This window comes from Rana temporaria, chromosome 1 (assembly GCF_905171775.1).
Source record: "Rana temporaria chromosome 1, aRanTem1.1, whole genome shotgun sequence".
In the NCBI taxonomy this organism is placed as follows: domain Eukaryota; kingdom Metazoa; phylum Chordata; class Amphibia; order Anura; family Ranidae; genus Rana; species Rana temporaria.
Genome location: NC_053489.1, coordinates 588,646,105 through 588,666,056, shown reverse-complemented (window position 1 = coordinate 588,666,056; position 19,952 = coordinate 588,646,105). Strand labels below are relative to the sequence as shown.

Genomic DNA, 19,952 nt, shown 5'->3' with positions numbered 1-19,952 from the left:
CAATATTCACACACCGCAGTCTCCCCAAATGCTCCCCTGTGGAATAATCCCACTCTACCCTATTTTTTTAAAGTCTTCAAAGCCTGTGGCTTGGACCAAATTTAACATCAAGTTTGTGGAAAATGTCACTACAGAACAGTCCATTCACCCATTTGTCTATTTTGTATTTACTCGCAGTGTCCCCCTCACACACCTTTTTAGTTTAGTTGTCTCATGCTTTCCCCTCTGGGGAATCTCAGTTGGTGTCCTCAGATCAAGAAAGGATCCTATGCTATAAATGTTTAGAGAAACCCACCTCTAGCCTATATGCGCACTTTCTTGGGTATCATCTTCTGACCTTTTGGTGCTCCACCAGTGGTGGTCTGTTGATGCCCCTGAACTGGACTCTGAGGACTGGGAGGACATGTGGGATTATCCATTACAAATTTTGGTCTTTATACGAGATTGTCTCATTCAGTTTAAGCTAGTACATAGGGCTTTTCTATATATGATTTTTACACATTTTGGTCCTGTCCTGCAATTGCAGTATACTGGACACAAGTACTCTCTGTTATTCAATCAGTAACCAATATTCTGATTTCCCTTCCCCTACGGTGTGCCTACTAGGCCTGGTGGAGGATCTGGCTCCTAGAGTGATGGACAGAACCTTGATTGGCCTCCTTTTTTTATGCTAGGAAAGCCATTCCGGTATGCTGGAAAAAGTGGACCCCTCTTAGTCTACCCTTCTGGAAGCGGCTGGTTAATAAAGCCCTCCCCTACTACAAAGATACATATGCTCATAAGGGTTGCCCCAGGAAGTAGGATAGGGTCTGGGCAAAATGGCTAGCGGAACCTACCATGGCTGTGGATAGTTAAAAGCAACATGTGTTCCCTATGGTTCCCTCTTGTTGGCTTAATGAATACACTAAAATCTCCCAGAATCCAGTGATTTCTATGACTAGGGTGGTTGAAACACTGGTTCTTGAGTTGTTTGTTTTGGTTGGTACTACAGTCCTCGGGCTAATATATATTGCACCTAATGGCTCTTCTGCATTTGTGCCCCTGTGTGGGCTCAATGCCTCTGACTGGAAGACAATTGTTATGTTGTCTGTACTATTGTATGTCTATACTACATTAAAATAAGAAAACATTTTTTTTTTTAAATCCCACTTTGAGTGGGGGAGGGCCTATACCAGCTGCTAAATAAGGGGAGGCAGAGAGGATTGAGCGAGTTACATTTTCTATATACAGTCTATCCATTCCTCAGCTCATTGGCTCTTTTTATGCACAGGAGTTGGTGCTGGAGGTGTTTAGAAAGCACATTGAAGGAAATTGAATTGAATGAAAGCCACTGTGCCACTTTTCTGTCTTTAATCCCTTTGGTTAATATAATGTGCCAAATTCATGATGCTTTTGCAACACATTTGGTTCTGACAGTGACTAGTGCACAAAATTCAGATAGTTCTAAAATGTGCTACTTTTACATTCCGGCGCATTGGATGCACCAGCTGTACAGATTGACCTACTTAAACTTTCTGACTGCCCTATAGCAATTTTACTTCAACAGGGTGGCAGCTCTGCGCAGAGTTATATATTATGTGTGTGTGTGATCCTGCACTTCCGCCTGCAGGGATGGTGCATGCACCACCGGCGGGCCTCTTCTTCTGTGATTATTCACAGCAGAAGCTAAACTGTGGGTGCTGAGCATTCGATGTCTGTCGGGGTATGTTGGTAAAACATACAGAGCGTGGATCTGCCTATGTAAACAAGGTAGATCTCCGTTCTGACGGGTGGGATGGATTTTGTGTCTCTGCAAAAAAACTCATTACTTCCCCTAGAAAAAGCAGCAAATACTAAGTACACAAACACTGGCTAGGCACACACTTAACCCTTTGATCGCCCTAGCTTTTTAACCCCTTCCCAGCCAGTGTCATTAGTACAGTGACAGAGCATATTTTTAGCACTGAACACTATTAGTGTCACTGGTTCCCACAAAGTGTCAAAAGTGCCAGTCTCCGATTGTCCACTGCAATATCGCAGTCCTGCTATAAGTCGCTAATCGCTGCCATTGCTAGTATAAAAAATTAAATAAAATTCCGTTAATATATATACCATAGTTTGTAGATGCTATAAAGTTTGTGTAAATTAATCAATATATGCTTTTTGGGATTTTTATCAAAAATATGTAGCAGAATACATATTGTCCTAAATTTTATGAAGAATTTTTTATTTATTTTTTGTAATTTTTTATTAGATATGTTTTATAATGGGGAAAAAGAATAACATACATTTTATTTGAGTACAGTATTGCATGACTAAGCAATTTTCAGTTAAAGTAAAGCAGTGTTATATTGCAAAAAATGGCTTGGTCATTAAGGGGGTAATTCTTCCGCAGGTCAAGTGGTGAAGACCAACTCTTTTTTTGGCTTACAGGGAGAAAAACTGTCTCAGAAAGATTTTGCGAAAGTTTCATTCATTCATTCATTCAAAAAGTGGCGCAGAGTTCTAGACAGGTGCATGAATTTGGCGCATTCTTCGCCACTTTTAGAATGCATTATAGTAATTTTTGCTAAATCTGCCTGCGCCAGTATTTACAAATTCCAGGGATAGAGTTCTGGTAGAGTTGTTGTGTTTCTTTTCTGGATATGAGGTTGATGCAATACTAAAAGATAATGCAGCAAAGGAAAACCAAATCTCCCTCTACATTTGAAACCGGGGTTAAGCCTGGATACACGCGTTAAGTTCAACCCAGCGGGTAGAATGAAAAAATAAACTGAGATGTCGCTGTACTAACTATGCAATGTTGGTACAGTGATCTCCACCCGCTGCTATTATTTTCTGACAGGGGGACCCCCCTACCTTACCAGAACACACTGGTCAGCGCTCGCAGCCATTGGCTTTGGCCATTGGGGTCATGAGATCGGCTTCTGTTGAACAAGCAGCTGTATGCATGGGCCGAAAGTCGGTCAGTTTCTAGTGTAATGGCTGACTTCAGCCGATATTCCGCCTGTGTTTACGGGGCTTTACTTATGAAGACAAAACATTGATTGCACAGATAATGAAACCCTTTTGCACAGTTACAGACATATGAATGAATGAAAACTTATATAGCGCGGCACATGCAAACTAAATCGCCTCTGGGCGCTTGTTGTTCCTGTCTCCTTTGATATCAAAAGAGATAAGTCTTGATCTTTCTCCTGAATGCTAAGTGCTTTTCCCCCAACCGAATGCTGGTTGGTAAAGCGTTCCATAGTCTGGGACCCTGGACCGCGAATCTTCTTTCTCCTTTGGACTTGTAATTGGCTTTCGGTATCTGGAGCAGATTTTGGTTGGTGGATCGCAGAACGCGATTGGAGTTGTGAGCTTTTATTTTTTCTTATAGATAATGGGGAGCGTTCCCATGGATACATCTATGCGTTAGACAGAGTGCTTTAAAGCGGAGTTCCGGCCACAATTTTAAATATAAAAACTTTTTAAATATAAATACCCCTGTAATACACAAGCTTAATGTATTCTAGTAAAGTTAGTCTGTAAATTAAGGTCCATTTTGTTAGGTTGTTACAGCATTTAGACACTTTATAAAACAGAAATTGACTGGGGCCATCTTAAGTGTGGGCATCATGAAGCCAGACTGTATGACTTCCTGGATTTCAGCCTCGCACATGCTCAGTGCTGTACAAGCAATGTAATGGTTTCAGATCAGGTTTCAATAGCAACGGGAGTGTCAGAGGAAGTGACAGGGGTGGGTGACGGGGAGGATGGAGATGACAGGGGTGGGTGACGGGGAGGATGGAGATGACAGGGGTGGGTGACGGGGAGGATGGAGATGACAGGGGTGGGTGACGGAGAGGATGGAGATGACAGGGGTGGGTGACGGGGAGGATGGAGATGACAGGGGTGGGTGACGGAGAGGATGGAGATGACAGGGGTGGGTGACGGGGAGGATGGAGATGAAAGATGGAGATGACAGGGAGGATGGAGATGACAGGGGTGGGTGACGGGGAGGATGGAGATGACAGATGGAGATGACAGGGGTGGGTGACGGGGAGGATGGAGATGACAGGGGTGGGTGACGGGGAGGATGGAAATGACAGGGGTGGGTGACGGGGAGGATGGAGATGACAGGGGTGGGTGACGGGGAGGATGGAGATGACAGATGGAGATGACAGGGGTGGGTGACGGGGAGGATGGAGATGACAGATGGAGATGACAGGGGTGGGTGACGGGGAGGATGGAGATGACAGATGGAGATGACAGGGGTGGGTGACGGGGAGGATGGAGATGAAGGATGGAGATGACAGGGGTGGGTGACGGGGAGGATGGAGATGACAGATGGAGATGACAGGGGTGGGTGACGGGGAGGATGGAGATGACAGATGGAGATGACAGGGGTGGGTGACGGGGAGGATGGAGATGAAGGATGGAGATGACAGGGGTGGGTGACGGGGAGGATGGAGATGACAGATGGAGATGACAGGGGTGGGTGACGGGGAGGATGGAGATGACAGGGGTGGGTGACGGGGAGGATGGAGATGACAGATGGAGATGACGGGGAGGATGGAGATGACAGATGGAGATGACAGGGGTGGGTGACGGGGAGGATGGAGATGACAGGGGTGGGTGACGGGGAGGATGGAGATGACGGATGGAGATGACAGGGGTGGGTGACGGGGAGGATGGAGATGACGGATAGAGATGACAGGGGTGGGTGACGGGGAGGATGGAGATGACGGATAGAGATGACAGGGGTGGGTGACGGGGAGGATGGAGATGACAGGGGTGGGTGACGGGGAGGATGGAGATGACAGGGGTGGGTGACGGGGAGGATGGAGATGACAGGGGTGGGTGACGGGGAGGATGGAGATGACAGGGGTGGGTGACGGGGAGGATGGAGATGACAGATGGAGATGACAGGGGTGGGTGACGGGGAGGATGGAGATGACAGATGGAGATGACAGGGGTGGGTGACGGGGAGGAAGGAGATGACAGATGGAGATGACAGGGGTCGGTGACAGGCAGGATTGAGATGACAGGGGTCGGTGACAGGCAGGATTGAGATGACAGGGGTCGGTGACAGGCAGGATTGAGATGACAGGGGTCGGTGACAGGCAGGATTGAGATGACAGGGGTCGGTGACAGGCAGGATTGAGATGACAGGGGTGGGGCTGTATATTGGCGTAGCTCTAGCAGGCAGCACACACATGGTTCGATCTCTGCTAACACTGATTACAGGCTGGACACACACCCCCGGCTGCTGTCATCTTCATCCCAGCCAGCCGGCATTGAGGAGCCCACACTGCCGCACGGTCCCCCCCCCCCCCCTCCTGATACCCCGCCCACATTTGTCCAGCGGCCAGATTATTGCTGGGATGCTGAGAGTGACAGGGGGTGGGGCCGTATGTTTCAAAGACAACCGCAATGCTTCCCTTGGCGGTGGGCGGGGCTGTTAAACATCTCTCCGCCTCCGCCCGCCCCCTCCAGCCCGCTCGCTCGAGCTGAAACAGCGACGATCCTTCAGCCCTGCCTCCTGGGATTGATCACAAACATGTCCCAGGAGATATAGCAGCGCTGCGCCGCGGCGGGTGAAAGAAACTCACGGCGATAACAAAGTGAGTTTTTAAAATAAAAAAAAAACAAATGCCAAATATGTTTAAGGGGGCAGTATGCTATACAAAGCTTTAAAGTTAAAAAAGAGGGTGGAACTCCGCTTTAAAAACAATTCTGTCTTTTACTGGCAACCAATGAAGGGTTCTCAGTGAAGATGAGATTGATTCCCACGTTTTTTTCCCAGTCACTAGTCTGGCGGCCGTATTTTGAACGACTTGCAGACGAGCGATTTGGTACTTTGGGAGTCCGAGGTAAAGGGCATTCGCATAGTCAAGTCTGGAGTTAACAATTGCTCCCACCACGGCCCCTATGTCTTCTTTGGGAATAAAAGGAGTAAGTTTGCGTAGTAGACGCAGCAGATGGTGAGATCCGCTGACTACTGACCCTATTTGTGCGTCCATTGTCATATTTGTGCGTCCATTGTCATGTAGGAGTCGAAGATGACCCCGAAACTTTTGACTTTGGCGCTAGGGGTGATGATTTTGCCCAGAATGGGCGGGGGTATCCAAGTTGTTGCAGGTTGATTCATACGCTTGGCGTGAAACAGGAGAAGTTCTGTTTTCGCTCCGTTGAGTTTAAGATAACTCTTTGTCATCCAGTTCTCTATTAAAGAGAGACATGTCTCTAGATTGAGGTGGTGATCCTTTTTGTTGCAAATGTGGAAATACAGTTGCGTGTCGTCTGCATATGAGTGATAAAGCAGTTTTTGGCTGCTAAATATGCGCCGTCGTATCTATGCGCCGGACTCTGAAACCGAGATACGCCTGAAAATAGGCTTCATCCGACCGACGTAACTTGCCTACGCCGTCGTATCGTGGGCGCATATTTACGCTGGCTGCAAGGGGCGCTCCCATTGATTTCCTATTCAAATATGGAAATGAGGGAGATACGTCGATTCACGAACATACTTGCGCCCGGCGCATAATATACGCGGTTTGCGTAAGTCGTACGTCCGGTGTAAAGTTATTCCCCATATAGGAGGCGCAACCCATGCAAAGGTATGGACCAGGAAACACAAGCCGTCGTATTTTACGTTGTTTACGTAGTACGTGAATAGTGCTGGGCGTAGGTTACGTTCACACCGTAGGCAGTGATTCGAAGTATCATAGCCAGTTGTTTCGACGTGATTGTGAGCATGTGCACTGGGATAGGTCCACGGGACGGCGCATGCGCCATTCGTTTCAAGTACTTGTATGGCGCTCGGCCCATAATTTGCATGGGGTCACGCCTCATTCGCATGACTCACGCCCACTTCCACCTACGACGGCTTACGCCGAGGGAACCCAGCGCAGTTTGGGAGGCAAGTGCTTTGAGAATTCGGTGCTTGCCTCTTTGCGCGACGTTGGCGTAGCGTATATTAGATACGCTACGCTGGCATAAATATGCGCCAATGTATGTCAATCCAGGCCATACTGTCTTTTGCAACCATATGCTGCTTGCCCAGAAGTTCAGATGGGCCAGGTCCATTAGTTAGGTTTGCTTCTGCATGTTTTCAGTGATTTGCATTGTTAAAAATCATGTTTTTTGCTTCTTTGGTGTAATATCAATAAGAGGGTGCCACCTTTTAAAGATAATAAAAATAAATAGATAAGTGAATGAAATGTAAACGAGCAGCTGCCCCTTTATAGTGTATACCACTTCCAATATATAGAAAGCAATAACACATAGGTGCTAGCCCTTCTATACAAATTGTATACACTAACCTACAAAAGAGAAGTTCTGCATTATTTTTTTTTTTTTTTTCAAGAATCTTACTTGCCTCAGTAGATGCAGCATTGGTCCCCTGCCGCCTCTAACACTAAGAACAGATCCGGGTTTTTGTGGGCGGTTCCCGAGCCATATTGTCACGATCTTTCCACAGCCCGGACCAACGCTGTGACGTCAGCTGTCATGAGCTAGTATGATGCTGTCTGCTGAAAACAGGTCACAGGTGTGCAGAACGACCTGCAATCCTGTGATCCACGGAAGTAGTACAGCCAAACGAGCTTTGTCTGTAATTCTCCTTTTAAATATAATATAAAGTCCAACTGTGTTCTAAAGAAAAAAAAACAATCACTGTGATCTTTTGAAATCGTATATGAAGTAACAATTTCTTCTTTATGCTCTTCCACGTGCCCAGGTGAAGTTTGTATGTCAGACGCAACCATCTGATGAGTGCAATCCTGTACATTTAGGCAAACATACATTTTAAGCAAAATACACATTAGAAAGATCAATGGTAACATACGCATTTACAACACATCACCCCAAAAATACATAGGCGTAAAAAGAGCCTCAAGCTTTTTTTTTTTTATCATAGGGGACCCATGTTGTCCGTCTTTTGATTTCTGATGTGGGCAGCAGCCATTATAACCAAAAAGTAGTTATATGTTTTAACTTTAAAAATTTTACTTTTTAATTATTTTTAAAGATCAGAATTTTACACTTGTGCTTTTAGAGAACATTTATTTTTTTTGGTTCTTAACAAAACTTTTTTGAGTAGACGATTATTTAGATTAGAAATGTACCACTTAATGCCTTTTACATATACATGCTGTCCTAATTATGTTTAACTTTGTTTTTAAAATCTTAATTTAAGGCGTAACATTCATTGTATAAAGAAGGAGAAAATAGTGAAAATGATGGAAAATTTTGAACGTGTTACAGTCAGCTCTATATTAAATCTGTCTCGTGCAAAGGAGCCTGAGAGTGCTGGTGCGGGTCAACTAAAATCAGATGAAAGAAATGGGTATGTTTTATACATTACTATGTATTATGGGTGCACTTCTATAATAATTGTTCATGGAAAGAACACTGTTGTGAAAAATGTTGCATTCTTGTATGTGGCTAATGTAATGATAGTACAGGAATTGTTTTTTCACATTCCTATATTTATACATCTTTACGCACAAACAAAGTTGTGCAGCAAAAGTGACAGTTCGGGACAAATCCTAATCCTGCCAGGGGTGTTTCAGAAGTTTCCACAAAAGTGATTTAAGGCCAGGTGATCCCTGGCAATGCTATAGTTTATTCTACCATCTGTCCCTGTTACTTTTACTGGACAACTTGACCTGCAGATGCATGTATAGAGAAAAATATAAATAATGGTATGTGAAATGACAATGGACATAGTACTTAAAGCGGGGGTTCACCCTAAAAAACGATTTTCTAACATTACATCCAGCTCACTCTCTACATTGACAGTATGCCGTTTTTTTTATTTTTATTTTTTGCTGTACATAACTTTGTACAGCTATTTTCTTCCCCGGCTTCCGGGTAGGGCCTCCCGCGGGAGTGGACGTTCCTATCCAGCAGGTGATTGATGTGATGACAAAAACGACCTCCACTCGTCGCATAAGGAGCGTCACGGGTTGCCGAAAGAAGCCGAACGGCGAGTCGGCACTATACGGCGCACCGACGTTCGGCTTCTTTCGGCAACCCGTGACACTCCTTATGCGACGGGTGGAGGTCATTTTGTCATCACGTCAATCACCTGCTGGATAGGAACGCCCACTCCCGCGGGAGGCCCTACCCGGAAGCCGGGGAAGAAAATAGCTATACGAGGTATGTACAGCAAAAAAATAAAAAATAACGGCATACTGTCAATGTAGAGAGTGAGCTGGATGTAATGTTAGAAAATCGTTTTTAGGGTGAACCCCCGCTTTAATATGCTATCATTACTATTGAAAACTACATACAGCATTTTTCATTGTTGTAGTCTTTAAACATGAGACTTTATTTTGAACACTGTCAGACAGGTGCAACTTTTTTGGGTTGATTTACTAAAGGAGGGGCGTTCGCTTTGCAAGGTGAATGTTCATTTAGCTTAATAAATTGGGTAAAGCTTTGTTTACCTTGAACATCCAATCGCATGCATAGGTGGCAAAAAAAAAAATAATTGTGTTTGCACAGTATTGGACGATTGAAAAGCAAACACAGCTCAACCTCATTCATCAAGTGAAATTTCACTTTGAAGACTTGCATACAAAGTTAACATGCTCTAAAAAGAAACTTTTTTTTTTTTCATAAAGCATCTGTATTACCTTTTTATTTTATTGTATATGCATATATTCAACAGTCTTCGTACATCTAAATGATGAATGAAGCCAGCATTAATAAAGCTGTGAGGCTATTCATTGCATTGGACATTCGTTTTCACATTAAAGGGTCACTAAAGGAATTTTTTTTTTTTGCTGAAATTACTGTTTACAGGGTATAGAGACCTAAAAGTTAACTGATTCCTTTTAAAAATTATAAAAAATTTAATTTAATCTATCATATAATGTGCCTCTAGTTTCACGTTCGGTTTTAAAGGTACATACATGAATTTCCGGGTGAGAGGTGAGTCGGGAAGACTCGCCGAACAAAAACAACAAATCCAGGGCAGTGTTTTGTTTTTAAAATGAATCTGATTGGTTCTGAGGAGTTTTAGACACACAGTAATGACAGCTTAGACCACCGTGAAAATCTCCCAGTACGATGGTTATAAGGAAACAGGCAACCAGGAAGTGTGGAGATCACAGCAGAATTACAGCTACTTCAAAGCAAAAACTAACAATGAGGACATGAAACCAGTACTGCAGTAAGGTAAAGGAAGCTATTTAGCTAAAAAAAAAAAAATTCCTTTAGTGACCCTTTAAGTTTGTGTACACTATAGCACTGACGGACATGCAAAAGATGGCTGTATTGTCATAAAGTGGATTACCATATCTCCATTGTAAGGTTTTTATTTGTAACAGGCATGCGAAGTAACAACATTAAAGATGTTTTTGTTTTCTCTTCTCCATCAGTTTTTACCCTGAAATGTATGTTGGCCATAGAAACCACTGAATTCACATCTTAATGGAAACCTTTAAAGGAGTTCTCCAAGCTAAAACTTTTAACCCCCGCTGTGCCCGGGCTGTAAAACTATACAAAATAAACTTTCACTTACCTGCCTACGATCCCCCGTTGTTCCGATATCGCAATGTCCCGTCGCGGCCGCTGATAGGCTGAGCGCACTGTGAGTCACCGACCCGCAGGAAGTGGAACAGACCGGGACCGAAGAACGGGACGGCGATATCGGAACAACGGGGGATCGTAGGCAGGTAAGTGAAAGTTTATTTTGTATAGTTTTACAGCCCGGGCACAGCGGGGGTTAAAAGTTTTAGCTTGGAGAACTCCTTTAAGGGAATGCTGGTTATTTGGTTGTCATGCTAATACTCAGAATTTAGTACTTTCTAGTTACTGACATTGGACATACATGCACCTAGTGAACGCAGAACTGATATGCATACTTGTGACGGTTTGTTTCCATTGAGTGGCACAGGATGTCTTTAACCCCCTTCTGCTACCAACATGCCTCCGTTTTTTGCTAGTGTCCTAGTAGGATAAACGTCTGTCCTTCAGCTCTGTTAACCCATTATTTAGTTAGCACTTTTTTCTTTTCCAGTTTTTCTTTAACCACTTCAATACAGGGCATTTTGACCCCCTTCCTGCCCAGACCAATTTTTAGTTTTCAGCGCTGTCGCACTTTGAATGACAATTGCGTGGTCGTGCGACGTGGCTCCCAAACAAAATTTACATGCTTTTTTTTACCACAAATAGAACTTTTGTTTGGTGGTATTCAATCACCTCTGTAGTTTTTATTTTTTGCGCTATAAACAAAAGAGCGACAATTTTGAAAAAAACACAATATTTTTTACTTTTTGATTTAATAAATATCACAATTTTTATTTTATTTTTTTAAACAATTTTTTCACTCAGTTTTTGCCGATACGTATTCTTCTACATATTTTTTATTTTTTTTCTAAGTAATAGCGGCGATTTTTTTTTTTTTTTTTTTTTGTGACCGTGACATTGCGACGGACATATCGGACACTTTTGACACATTTTTGGGACCATTCACATTTATACAGCGAGTAGTGCTATAAATATGCACTGATTACTGTGTCAATGTGACTGGCAGGGAAGGGGGTTAACACTAGGGGGCGCTGAAGGGGTTAAATATGTTCCCTAGGGAGTGATTCTAACTGTAAGGGGGGGGACTCACAAGGGCCTCTGTACTGGGAACACACATCGGTCTCCTCTCCTCTGACAGGACATGGATCTGTGTCTTTACACACACAGATCCACAGTCCTGCTATAATCATGGGCAATCGCGGGCGCCCAGCGAACATCACGGCTGCCGGGCACGCGCATCGGGTGCTGAGCGTGCCCCCTACGACGTCCACCTAGGATGGAAGATCCCATCTGTGGACATCATTTGACTATGGGCGGGTATTGAAGTAGTTAATCTAGACCCTGGAGCCAGCTGTGTCTCACCACAACAGCGTGCTTATCATAATGGTGAAAAATGCACCTGTTTTTAGTACTCAACCAAAAAACCTTTGGAACCCGTTTCCAGACTCTATTCTGGTGGATCCTGCTCTCCACACGATCCTGGCTGAAACTTTTCTGGCCATGCCTGACTGGTATAAATGCCTTAAAAGAGATCTAGCCATTGCTACGGTTTATCCCTTGCTTATTGAACACATTTAACACATTGAGCAGTCTAAGACTGGAGCCAAAGAGCCTAATGTATGTGCATCAGTATGGGAACATGTGAGACAGGAAGCTTCCAACAAACCATCACAGGTCAAATGTAATGCTACAGCCATATAGCCTGCCAAATCTTCAGACAAGCCTTCCTCCACTCAAAGGTACCCCTCCTCTTTCCAGAGTGGGTGGAACATCTGTTACCCTTGCAAATGCATTGGTAGCTTGCATGTTGGCAGGGGGTGGTGTACCAGGGCTACAAAGACAACTTTTGCTCCCTGCTTCTTCCTTGTTTTCTCACTACCAACCTTCTTGTATGTCCAGACTAGCAGGTTTTCATAAAGCCTGCTCAAATCTTTTGGATACTGGATAATTTTCCCAGGCCATGTGGCTGGATGGTTGTAGGGGTTTTACTCCAACATTATTACTGTTCCAAAATCAAATGGGGGCATTTTCATAATACCTCTTGTAGAGAGGTCATCACTGAATAGAACGAGCCTATCTGAAACAGAAGAATGCCCAGGAGGTTGAGATCTTGAGATAAACCTCATGTCCCTATTTGGTTTTGGAACCTTTACCATTTAATTACTTAACCTACCAGCTTTCTGCCAGCTAAAGAAGGAGCAAACGACCTCAGAGACTGGTAAGTGGATCCAGGTGAGGGTCAATGGAAGCTATGAGGACTCCAACAGGTGCAAGCCTCTGCTCGCCTGCCGTGCAACATGTACAAAAAAAGGAATGGCTGCACACTGGAGTACTGAAAGTCCTTTTATTAATCTGCACACCGCTAATCGCAAGCAGTGAGACATTGTCCTGATGTGTGGGTGCAGAGATCGGGAAATGTCTCACTGCCTGCGATTAGCCGGGTGCAGTGCCGAATTCCTGCCAGGCTCTGCATGTGCGGTTTGCGAACACGCCTGAGCTCATCCTTACTGTACAGCCTTGCAAAACACAAAAGCACAAAGCTGGGGTGGGGAGCTGGAATTACACTCTGCAGAGCTCAGTGGGAACCAAGAGCTAATTAGAGGGAAGGAACATCCCCCCCCCCCCATCCTTGGCCTCATCTCTGTTCCTATGTACTGTGTTATCAATCACAAGCAGCAGACAGAAATGACATTCGGTGCTCGGGATAGAGACCAGTACACACTATAGAGGGATATGTTTTGTACATATAAACCACTTTACTTTTCCTGTTTGTCAGTGAGGTTATACATCATAGTGATGGGCCAATATGAATGCGTAGGAGCCATGCCTTAATGGCTAGCTCTGACCATTATCTGGGTGCCTCAGCCCTTTGACTGTGACAGGAGGTTAGGAGGTTTCAACAGTTTTTGTATTTGGGTGACAGATTATACTTCAAGTGTCACTAAACCCACATCATACAAAAATTATTAATAAATGCTGTATTTACATGCATTTCATACTTGGTCACTATAAGATTAATCTTCTTTCTTCCGCAAAAAAACCTGGATGATCCTGCTGCTCTTTATCTACACCTCCTGTTCATGCCCCCAATTCAGCTAGAGATTTTGCAGCTGTGGTGGCAACTCTGCACATGCTCAGTTTTCGGTGAGTTTCTATGCTGAGCATTTCCTTCCCAGCACATCTGAGCAGCCCATGTGACTATAGAGTCACACATGTGGGCAAATACACAGTTGTAAATGACAGCCCACTCCCTCCTCCTCTTCAATGCCCACTAACCAGCTAAACACAATGGGGGCAGGATATATAGATTAATGTAGGATTCACCTCCCTCTTATTCTAAGACAGGCTTGAGGCTTGTGACAGCCTGTGACTGGCAGCAATCTGCCCACACCATGTTATTTCCACAAAATGATAAAGATTTGATTTTAAATATATATTTGTATAACAATTTAAAACCGTTTTATTGATATACATTTTTATTAGAACTAGAAGTTCCTCCTGCTTCTGTTTTCCTGCAGACTGGAAAAAAATCTGGGTTATGTAGGACTGCGACTAACAATTATTTTCATATTCAATTTAGTTGGCCGATTATCATCCGATTAATCGAAACAATAATCTTTAACTAAATTGTACACCACACTTTTTTTTAAGGATCACTAAAGGATTTTTTTTTTTAGCTAAATAGCTTCCTTTACCTTACTGCAGTACTGGTTTCATGTCCTCGGTGTTCGTTTTTGCTCTGAAGTAGCTGTAATTCTGCTGTGATCTCCACACTTCCTGCTTGTCTGGCTCCTTATGAAAAATCTCATGGGAGCTTCTCACTGTGGTCCAAGCTGTGTGTCTAAAACTCCTCAGAACCAATCAGATTTTAAAAACAAAACACTGCCCTGGATTTGTTTGTTTTTGTTCTGTGGGTCTCTTTACTTCACATAAACATGAAACCAGTTTAAAAACGAAAGTGAAACTACAGGCACATTATATGATTGAATTTAATCTATTTTTAATCATTTTTAAAAGGAATCAGTTAATATAACATTACATCAGTAGTTTTAAAAAAATGTCATTAGTTCTTTACGAATTTTTTTTTTTTTTTAGATGCCTTCAAAGTGTTGTTGCTAGGCAGAATAGTTAATCTTCCCACTTCCTGCACCTAGGTGCTTAATGCTTCCTAACCTACACCGCACAGACTCCTGGGAATGTAGTGGGTGTAACTTTCCAGGAGTCTGTGCACTCCCCAGTCTCAAAGAATCATGTGACTTGGACAGCACAGGTTCTGTAACCTGATCTGACACTGCTTGTGCAGCACTGAGCATGTGCGAGATCTGCAAGGCTGAAATCCAGGAAGTCATACAGTCTGGCTTCATGATGCCCACACTTAAGATGGCCCCTGTCAATTTCTATTTTATAAAGTGTCTAAATGCTGTAACAACCTAACAAAACGGACCTTAGTTTACAGACTAACTTTACTAGAATACATTAAGCTTGTGTATTACAGGGGTATTTATATATAAAAAGTGAAATTGTGGCCGGAACTCCGCTTTAACTTTTATGTCTCTATACCCTGTAAACATCATTTCAGCAAAAAAATGTTTATCCTTTAGTGCTCCTTTAATCTGTAAAGTTTAAAAAAGTGCAATTTATTCTTAAATCCCTCTATGCCGTGGTAAATATAAATAACCAACTATGTGGTTAGGGAGCAAAATCTAATGCACTCTGATATTTACCAGATTCAACCTCTAATAGTGTAAATGCAGTATATCTCTTCTGTCATTCTCAGACTGAAACAGTGAAAGTAATAATATATATTACATATAATACACCCAGACGTAGGATATATGAACATTTTTTAACTAGGAGTCAGACAAGCTATATGAAGGGTGGAAGGGAGATCTAAATCTTTTATATTAAATAGTAGTAAAAGCTGAGACTTTTTTTTTTTTTTTTTATGGATATGATCATTTTAAATATGCACAATACTGGCAAAAGTTTACTTAAAATGTAATTGTAATGCCTTATTATGACGAGGAAAGTTTTGGACATTCAGCTTGGGATTTTTAAGCCCCGAACTCCTGACGCGGACATACCGGGGCTTAGAACGGGAGATTGCCGTGGTCAAGGTCAGCGGGATTGGGTGGGGCGAGGAGGGGGTCCTGTGTAAATTCACCTCACTGATTTTTCTGTAGAGGTGAACTTACCCTTTTAAGGACCAAGCCTCTTTTTGACACTTGTTTTTTACAAATTAGAATCATTTTTTTTTTTTTTTGCTAGAAAAGCCCCCAAACATTATAATTATATATATATATATATATATATATATATATATATATATATATATATATATATATATATATATATATATATATATATATATATATATATATATATATAAATTTCAGACACCCTACCCTGGAGAATAACATGGCGGCCGTTGCATTTGGGAAAAATGCACTTTTTTTTACTTAAAAAAATAAGACAGCAGTAAATTTAGCCCATTTTTTTTTTTTATATTGTGAAAGATAATGTTACGCCGAGTAAATTGATACCCAACATGTCATGCTTCAAAATTGCGCCTGCTCATGGAATGGCGACAAAGTTTGACCCTTAAAAATACCCATAGGCGACGTTTAAAATTTTCTACAGGTTACATGTTTAGAGTTACAGAGGAGGTCTAGTACTAGAAGTACAATGACGGGGATTTGCGCTAAGTGGTTAAATTAACATATTCATACATTGTGCCTGTTTTATGCTTGTTTAGGTAATTATGATTTGCTATTTATCTAACATCTATGTATTTAATCAGAAATAATTATATTGTTTTTTTTTTTTTTTTTTATTTATTGCCAGCAACACCTTGGTTAAAGAAGTTAATTCTTCTACAACAGAAGCCAAAAATCTTTCTGGCACAGATGTAACGGCTGTCGGTGCAGATAAAAGCCTTGTCTCAGATGAAGGAAGAAATGGTCCCAACATCTCACTGAATATAATTGAGTCTGTGAAACAAAACACAAAGAATACAGATGATGAACCTGAGACATGTTCAGATAATGTTTTTTGCCTAGAGGATAATTCCATTGAGAATCAGCCTTGCAGTATTGAAAACGTATCTACTGAAATAAGTATACAGGAGGTAAATACAGACAAAGAAGATAATTCAGATGTTGGTTGCAGTTCATCACAACTCAGTGAAAGACCAGAGCTTCAAAGTTTTGTTGGGGACTGGCCTTCGGAACAAACCTTAAAGCAGAGAGCACCAAGAAACAGAAAGAAGGCCAAGCCTGTTCAGCACCCTGCCGCAGAAGAAACAATTGAAGTCTGTAGTTTGGAGCAAATGGATTTCAATGAGCTTGCTCCAAAGGAGGATGTTACTACACGAATGACCAATTTGGAAACGGAATCTTCTGTATCAAGTAATTTTAATGGAATGAATTTACAAAAAATGGAAAATCAATTACACACAATCCCCCCTTACAGTGACAATGTAAACAAAGATCTGATAGAACAAGTCGATGAATCTGGTGTTGAGTTCCCTGAACTTCTACAGGAAGTGCCACAAGTTACTGTAAAGTATATAAATACAGACATGTCAAGTGTTACAACAGATATGGAATATATGATGAGATCAGGCAAGAGCAGTTGTAGAAATTGTAAGTTCTCTCTAACCTTTTGTAATAGTTGCTTCAGAACTGATAGAACATTGCCTCCATGTGAAATGATAGATGTAAACCAAAGTAGTACTGGAATCAGTACATGCACTCAAACTGAACCTTATGAGTTTGCAATAGCATGGAGAGCAGAGAAGAAAACAATGGAAGTCTTTGGGTCCCTAAAGGTTCTTACTGGAAAAGTTGATCGGTTTAAATCAAAGTCATTAGAGACTAATGAATATTCTCAAGAAAATATACCTTATAGAATGATGCATCACAAAAGTACATTTGTAGAAGAAAATGAGATAATAAGTCTACAAGATGAAGATAGTTTGCAAATTCTTTGTAAGATGTTTAGGTCTCTTTCTTTTGATGTGTTGAAAGATCTTTTTGACAGGTGCAATAAAGACCTGGAATGGGCAACAAATTTGCTTCTTGATTCTGGAGAAAAAATATATAAAGATGAATATGATCAAGATGAAAGGTTAAAACCTGTTGATAACTGTGAACATGTAGAAAATGACTGTCAATTAGAGGAAGACCGTATTCACCCTGATGGCTCTCGAACAAATGATAATTCTGAACTAACTGAAGAACAGTCTGCAAGCTTAAAAGTGGATGACAACAGTATTGAAAACAGCAGTGGCATTGTTTTAGAAAATTATACTCTTGCTAATACTGTACCCTTAGTTGTTGCTGAAGAGTTAAAGAATGGCAATGTTTTATCATCTGCTGAAGCGAGTGGAACTACTAACTGCATTATACTGGACAGTGTTCAACCTGGCCAATCCACAGTACCTGATACTATTGAAGCCCATATAATGTGGTCCTCCGGTTTAGAAGGGGGGCAGTTTAATGCTCAAGATCCAGATCTTAATATAGATATTGAAACCAATAACAACATATTGAATGAAAAAACCATCAAGAAAGACGTTAATCAGGAAATGAATCCTCTTAATGGAGTGCTATATGAAACTGATGGAAAAGATCAAGAAAATAAGGATGCGTTGCCTATTTCTGTAGAATCAAATAAGCCACGAAAAAACTCTTCTTCGCAGCCCAAGGACTTAAAATTTGACTATTTAGAATTATCGTTACCTCCAGAACTTGCCTTCCAGCTAACTGAATTGTTTGGCCCTGTTGGAATCGATCCAGGTATGTTTGCAGACAAAGATTTAGGCAGCCATCTTCCCTTTCAAATACAGTAAAATACAGTTTTCATTTACTTTCAGTAAAAAAAAATCATATTCTACTCTGTACTGATAAAAGCAGATATATATACCTGTGATTTGTGTCATAACTGCCATTATCCAACATAACTTCACATTTAAGTCCTGTACACACGATCGGTTTGTCTGATGTGACTGGCCGGATGGCGATGACGTCACTCCCGCGCATGTGTGCGGGACTGGCACGATCCCATGCATGCGCGCGGGACAGGCATAATCCCGACATGATTCCATTCATGGAGCCGGCCCGCTAGTGCGCCTGCGCCGTTGTGTACGCGCCATAGACAACGGTGCCTGTTTTTGGGTAAATATCTCCTTAACCGTGTAGGTTAAGGAGATATTTCATGCACCTACAGGTAAGCCTTAATCTAGGCTCATCTGTAGGTGCAAGGTGTGTGGTTGGGTTTGGCCTTACATTGTTGTTTTTTTGGGGGTTTTATTTGGGTTTTTTTTTTTCGTTCCTCTCTCCTCAAGAAAAGGTGACTGGAGGAATATACCAATCAGCATCCTTTATTGGCTACAGCTGCTGGTTAATAGAACGTTTTCCAGCATGTCTTTTCAACAAAAGTGGATCAAACAATTTAGGGCAATTTCACACTGATGCACTTTTGATGTGCTTTTATGCAGCTTAAGAGCCCTTTCACACTGATGCGCTCTTGTTGCTTTCCTGTTGACTTGCAGTAAAAAATGCCTTTTGTAATGTGCTTTTGAAAAACTGCACCAAAGATGCAGCATTCAGGTTTTTTCAAAGCACAGAGCATCGGTAGTGTGGAGACGCATAGAATTTTAAAGTGTAATAGTTTTAATGTTTATTACCCTGGACAACTGTGGCAAAAGTGCATCAGTGTAAAGAGGCCTGACTTCTATTGAACAGGGTAGCCCACACACTGATCAAAATGCGATCGATCTATGGCCAGCTTTAGATTGTGGCCAGAGCTTATTCTTGTCTACTGGAGTACTGGAGCCAGTGGATCAGTGTGACAGACAACTAGTATTTTCAGTGGAGGTCTTCCATGGCAGCCTTCATCTCCTCAGTGGAGAATTTCATGAAATGGTAAATTTTAGGGGTAGGTCAAAGTGTATGAAAATCAAACTTATAGTATGTTTGCACTTTATACTATTGATTGATTGATTTAATGGATTTGTAATGCGCCAAATACTGACCCGTCAGGGAAGCGTCTAAGCGCAGAAGACATACCTGTAAATCAAGTCAGGGAAAGATAAATCAAGTCAGGGAAAGAAAATAGAAGGAAAAGAAAAAAGGAGAGCACAAAAAAGCAAACTACCAAGGAACAACAGGGAAAACTAACGTAACTCAGCCTGCTTTTCCCTCAAAAAAACAAGTTTTTATCCTTTTACGAAAGGCCATAATGGAGGGGAGAGACTGGATAGAAACAGGGAGACTATTCCATAGGGCCGTTGCTCTCACAGAAAAGCGTCTACCCCCGAAGGTAAGCAGGCGAGCAGATGGACAAGTGACAAAACCAGCTGTAAGTGATCTAAGTCCTCGTGCAGGGGTGTATCGCGTTATCAAGGAATTCAGGTATTGTGGGCCCGTCCCATGATAAGCGCG

At 42.1% G+C, this 19,952-nt stretch overlaps 1 protein-coding gene across 2 annotated transcripts in view; it reads left to right on the top strand.

The window, feature by feature from the left end:
* Nucleotides 1-19,952, top strand: part of N4BP2 (NEDD4 binding protein 2) — a 129,667-nt gene that overhangs the window by 56,784 nt on the left and 52,931 nt on the right. For both annotated transcript variants that reach the window (XM_040335079.1, XM_040335078.1), the window contains 2 exons: nt 8,165-8,314; nt 16,351-18,305. In XM_040335079.1, coding sequence (XP_040191013.1) covers nt 8,165-8,314; nt 16,351-18,305 — 2,105 coding nt within the window. The remainder of the gene's footprint in view (nt 1-8,164; nt 8,315-16,350; nt 18,306-19,952) is intronic.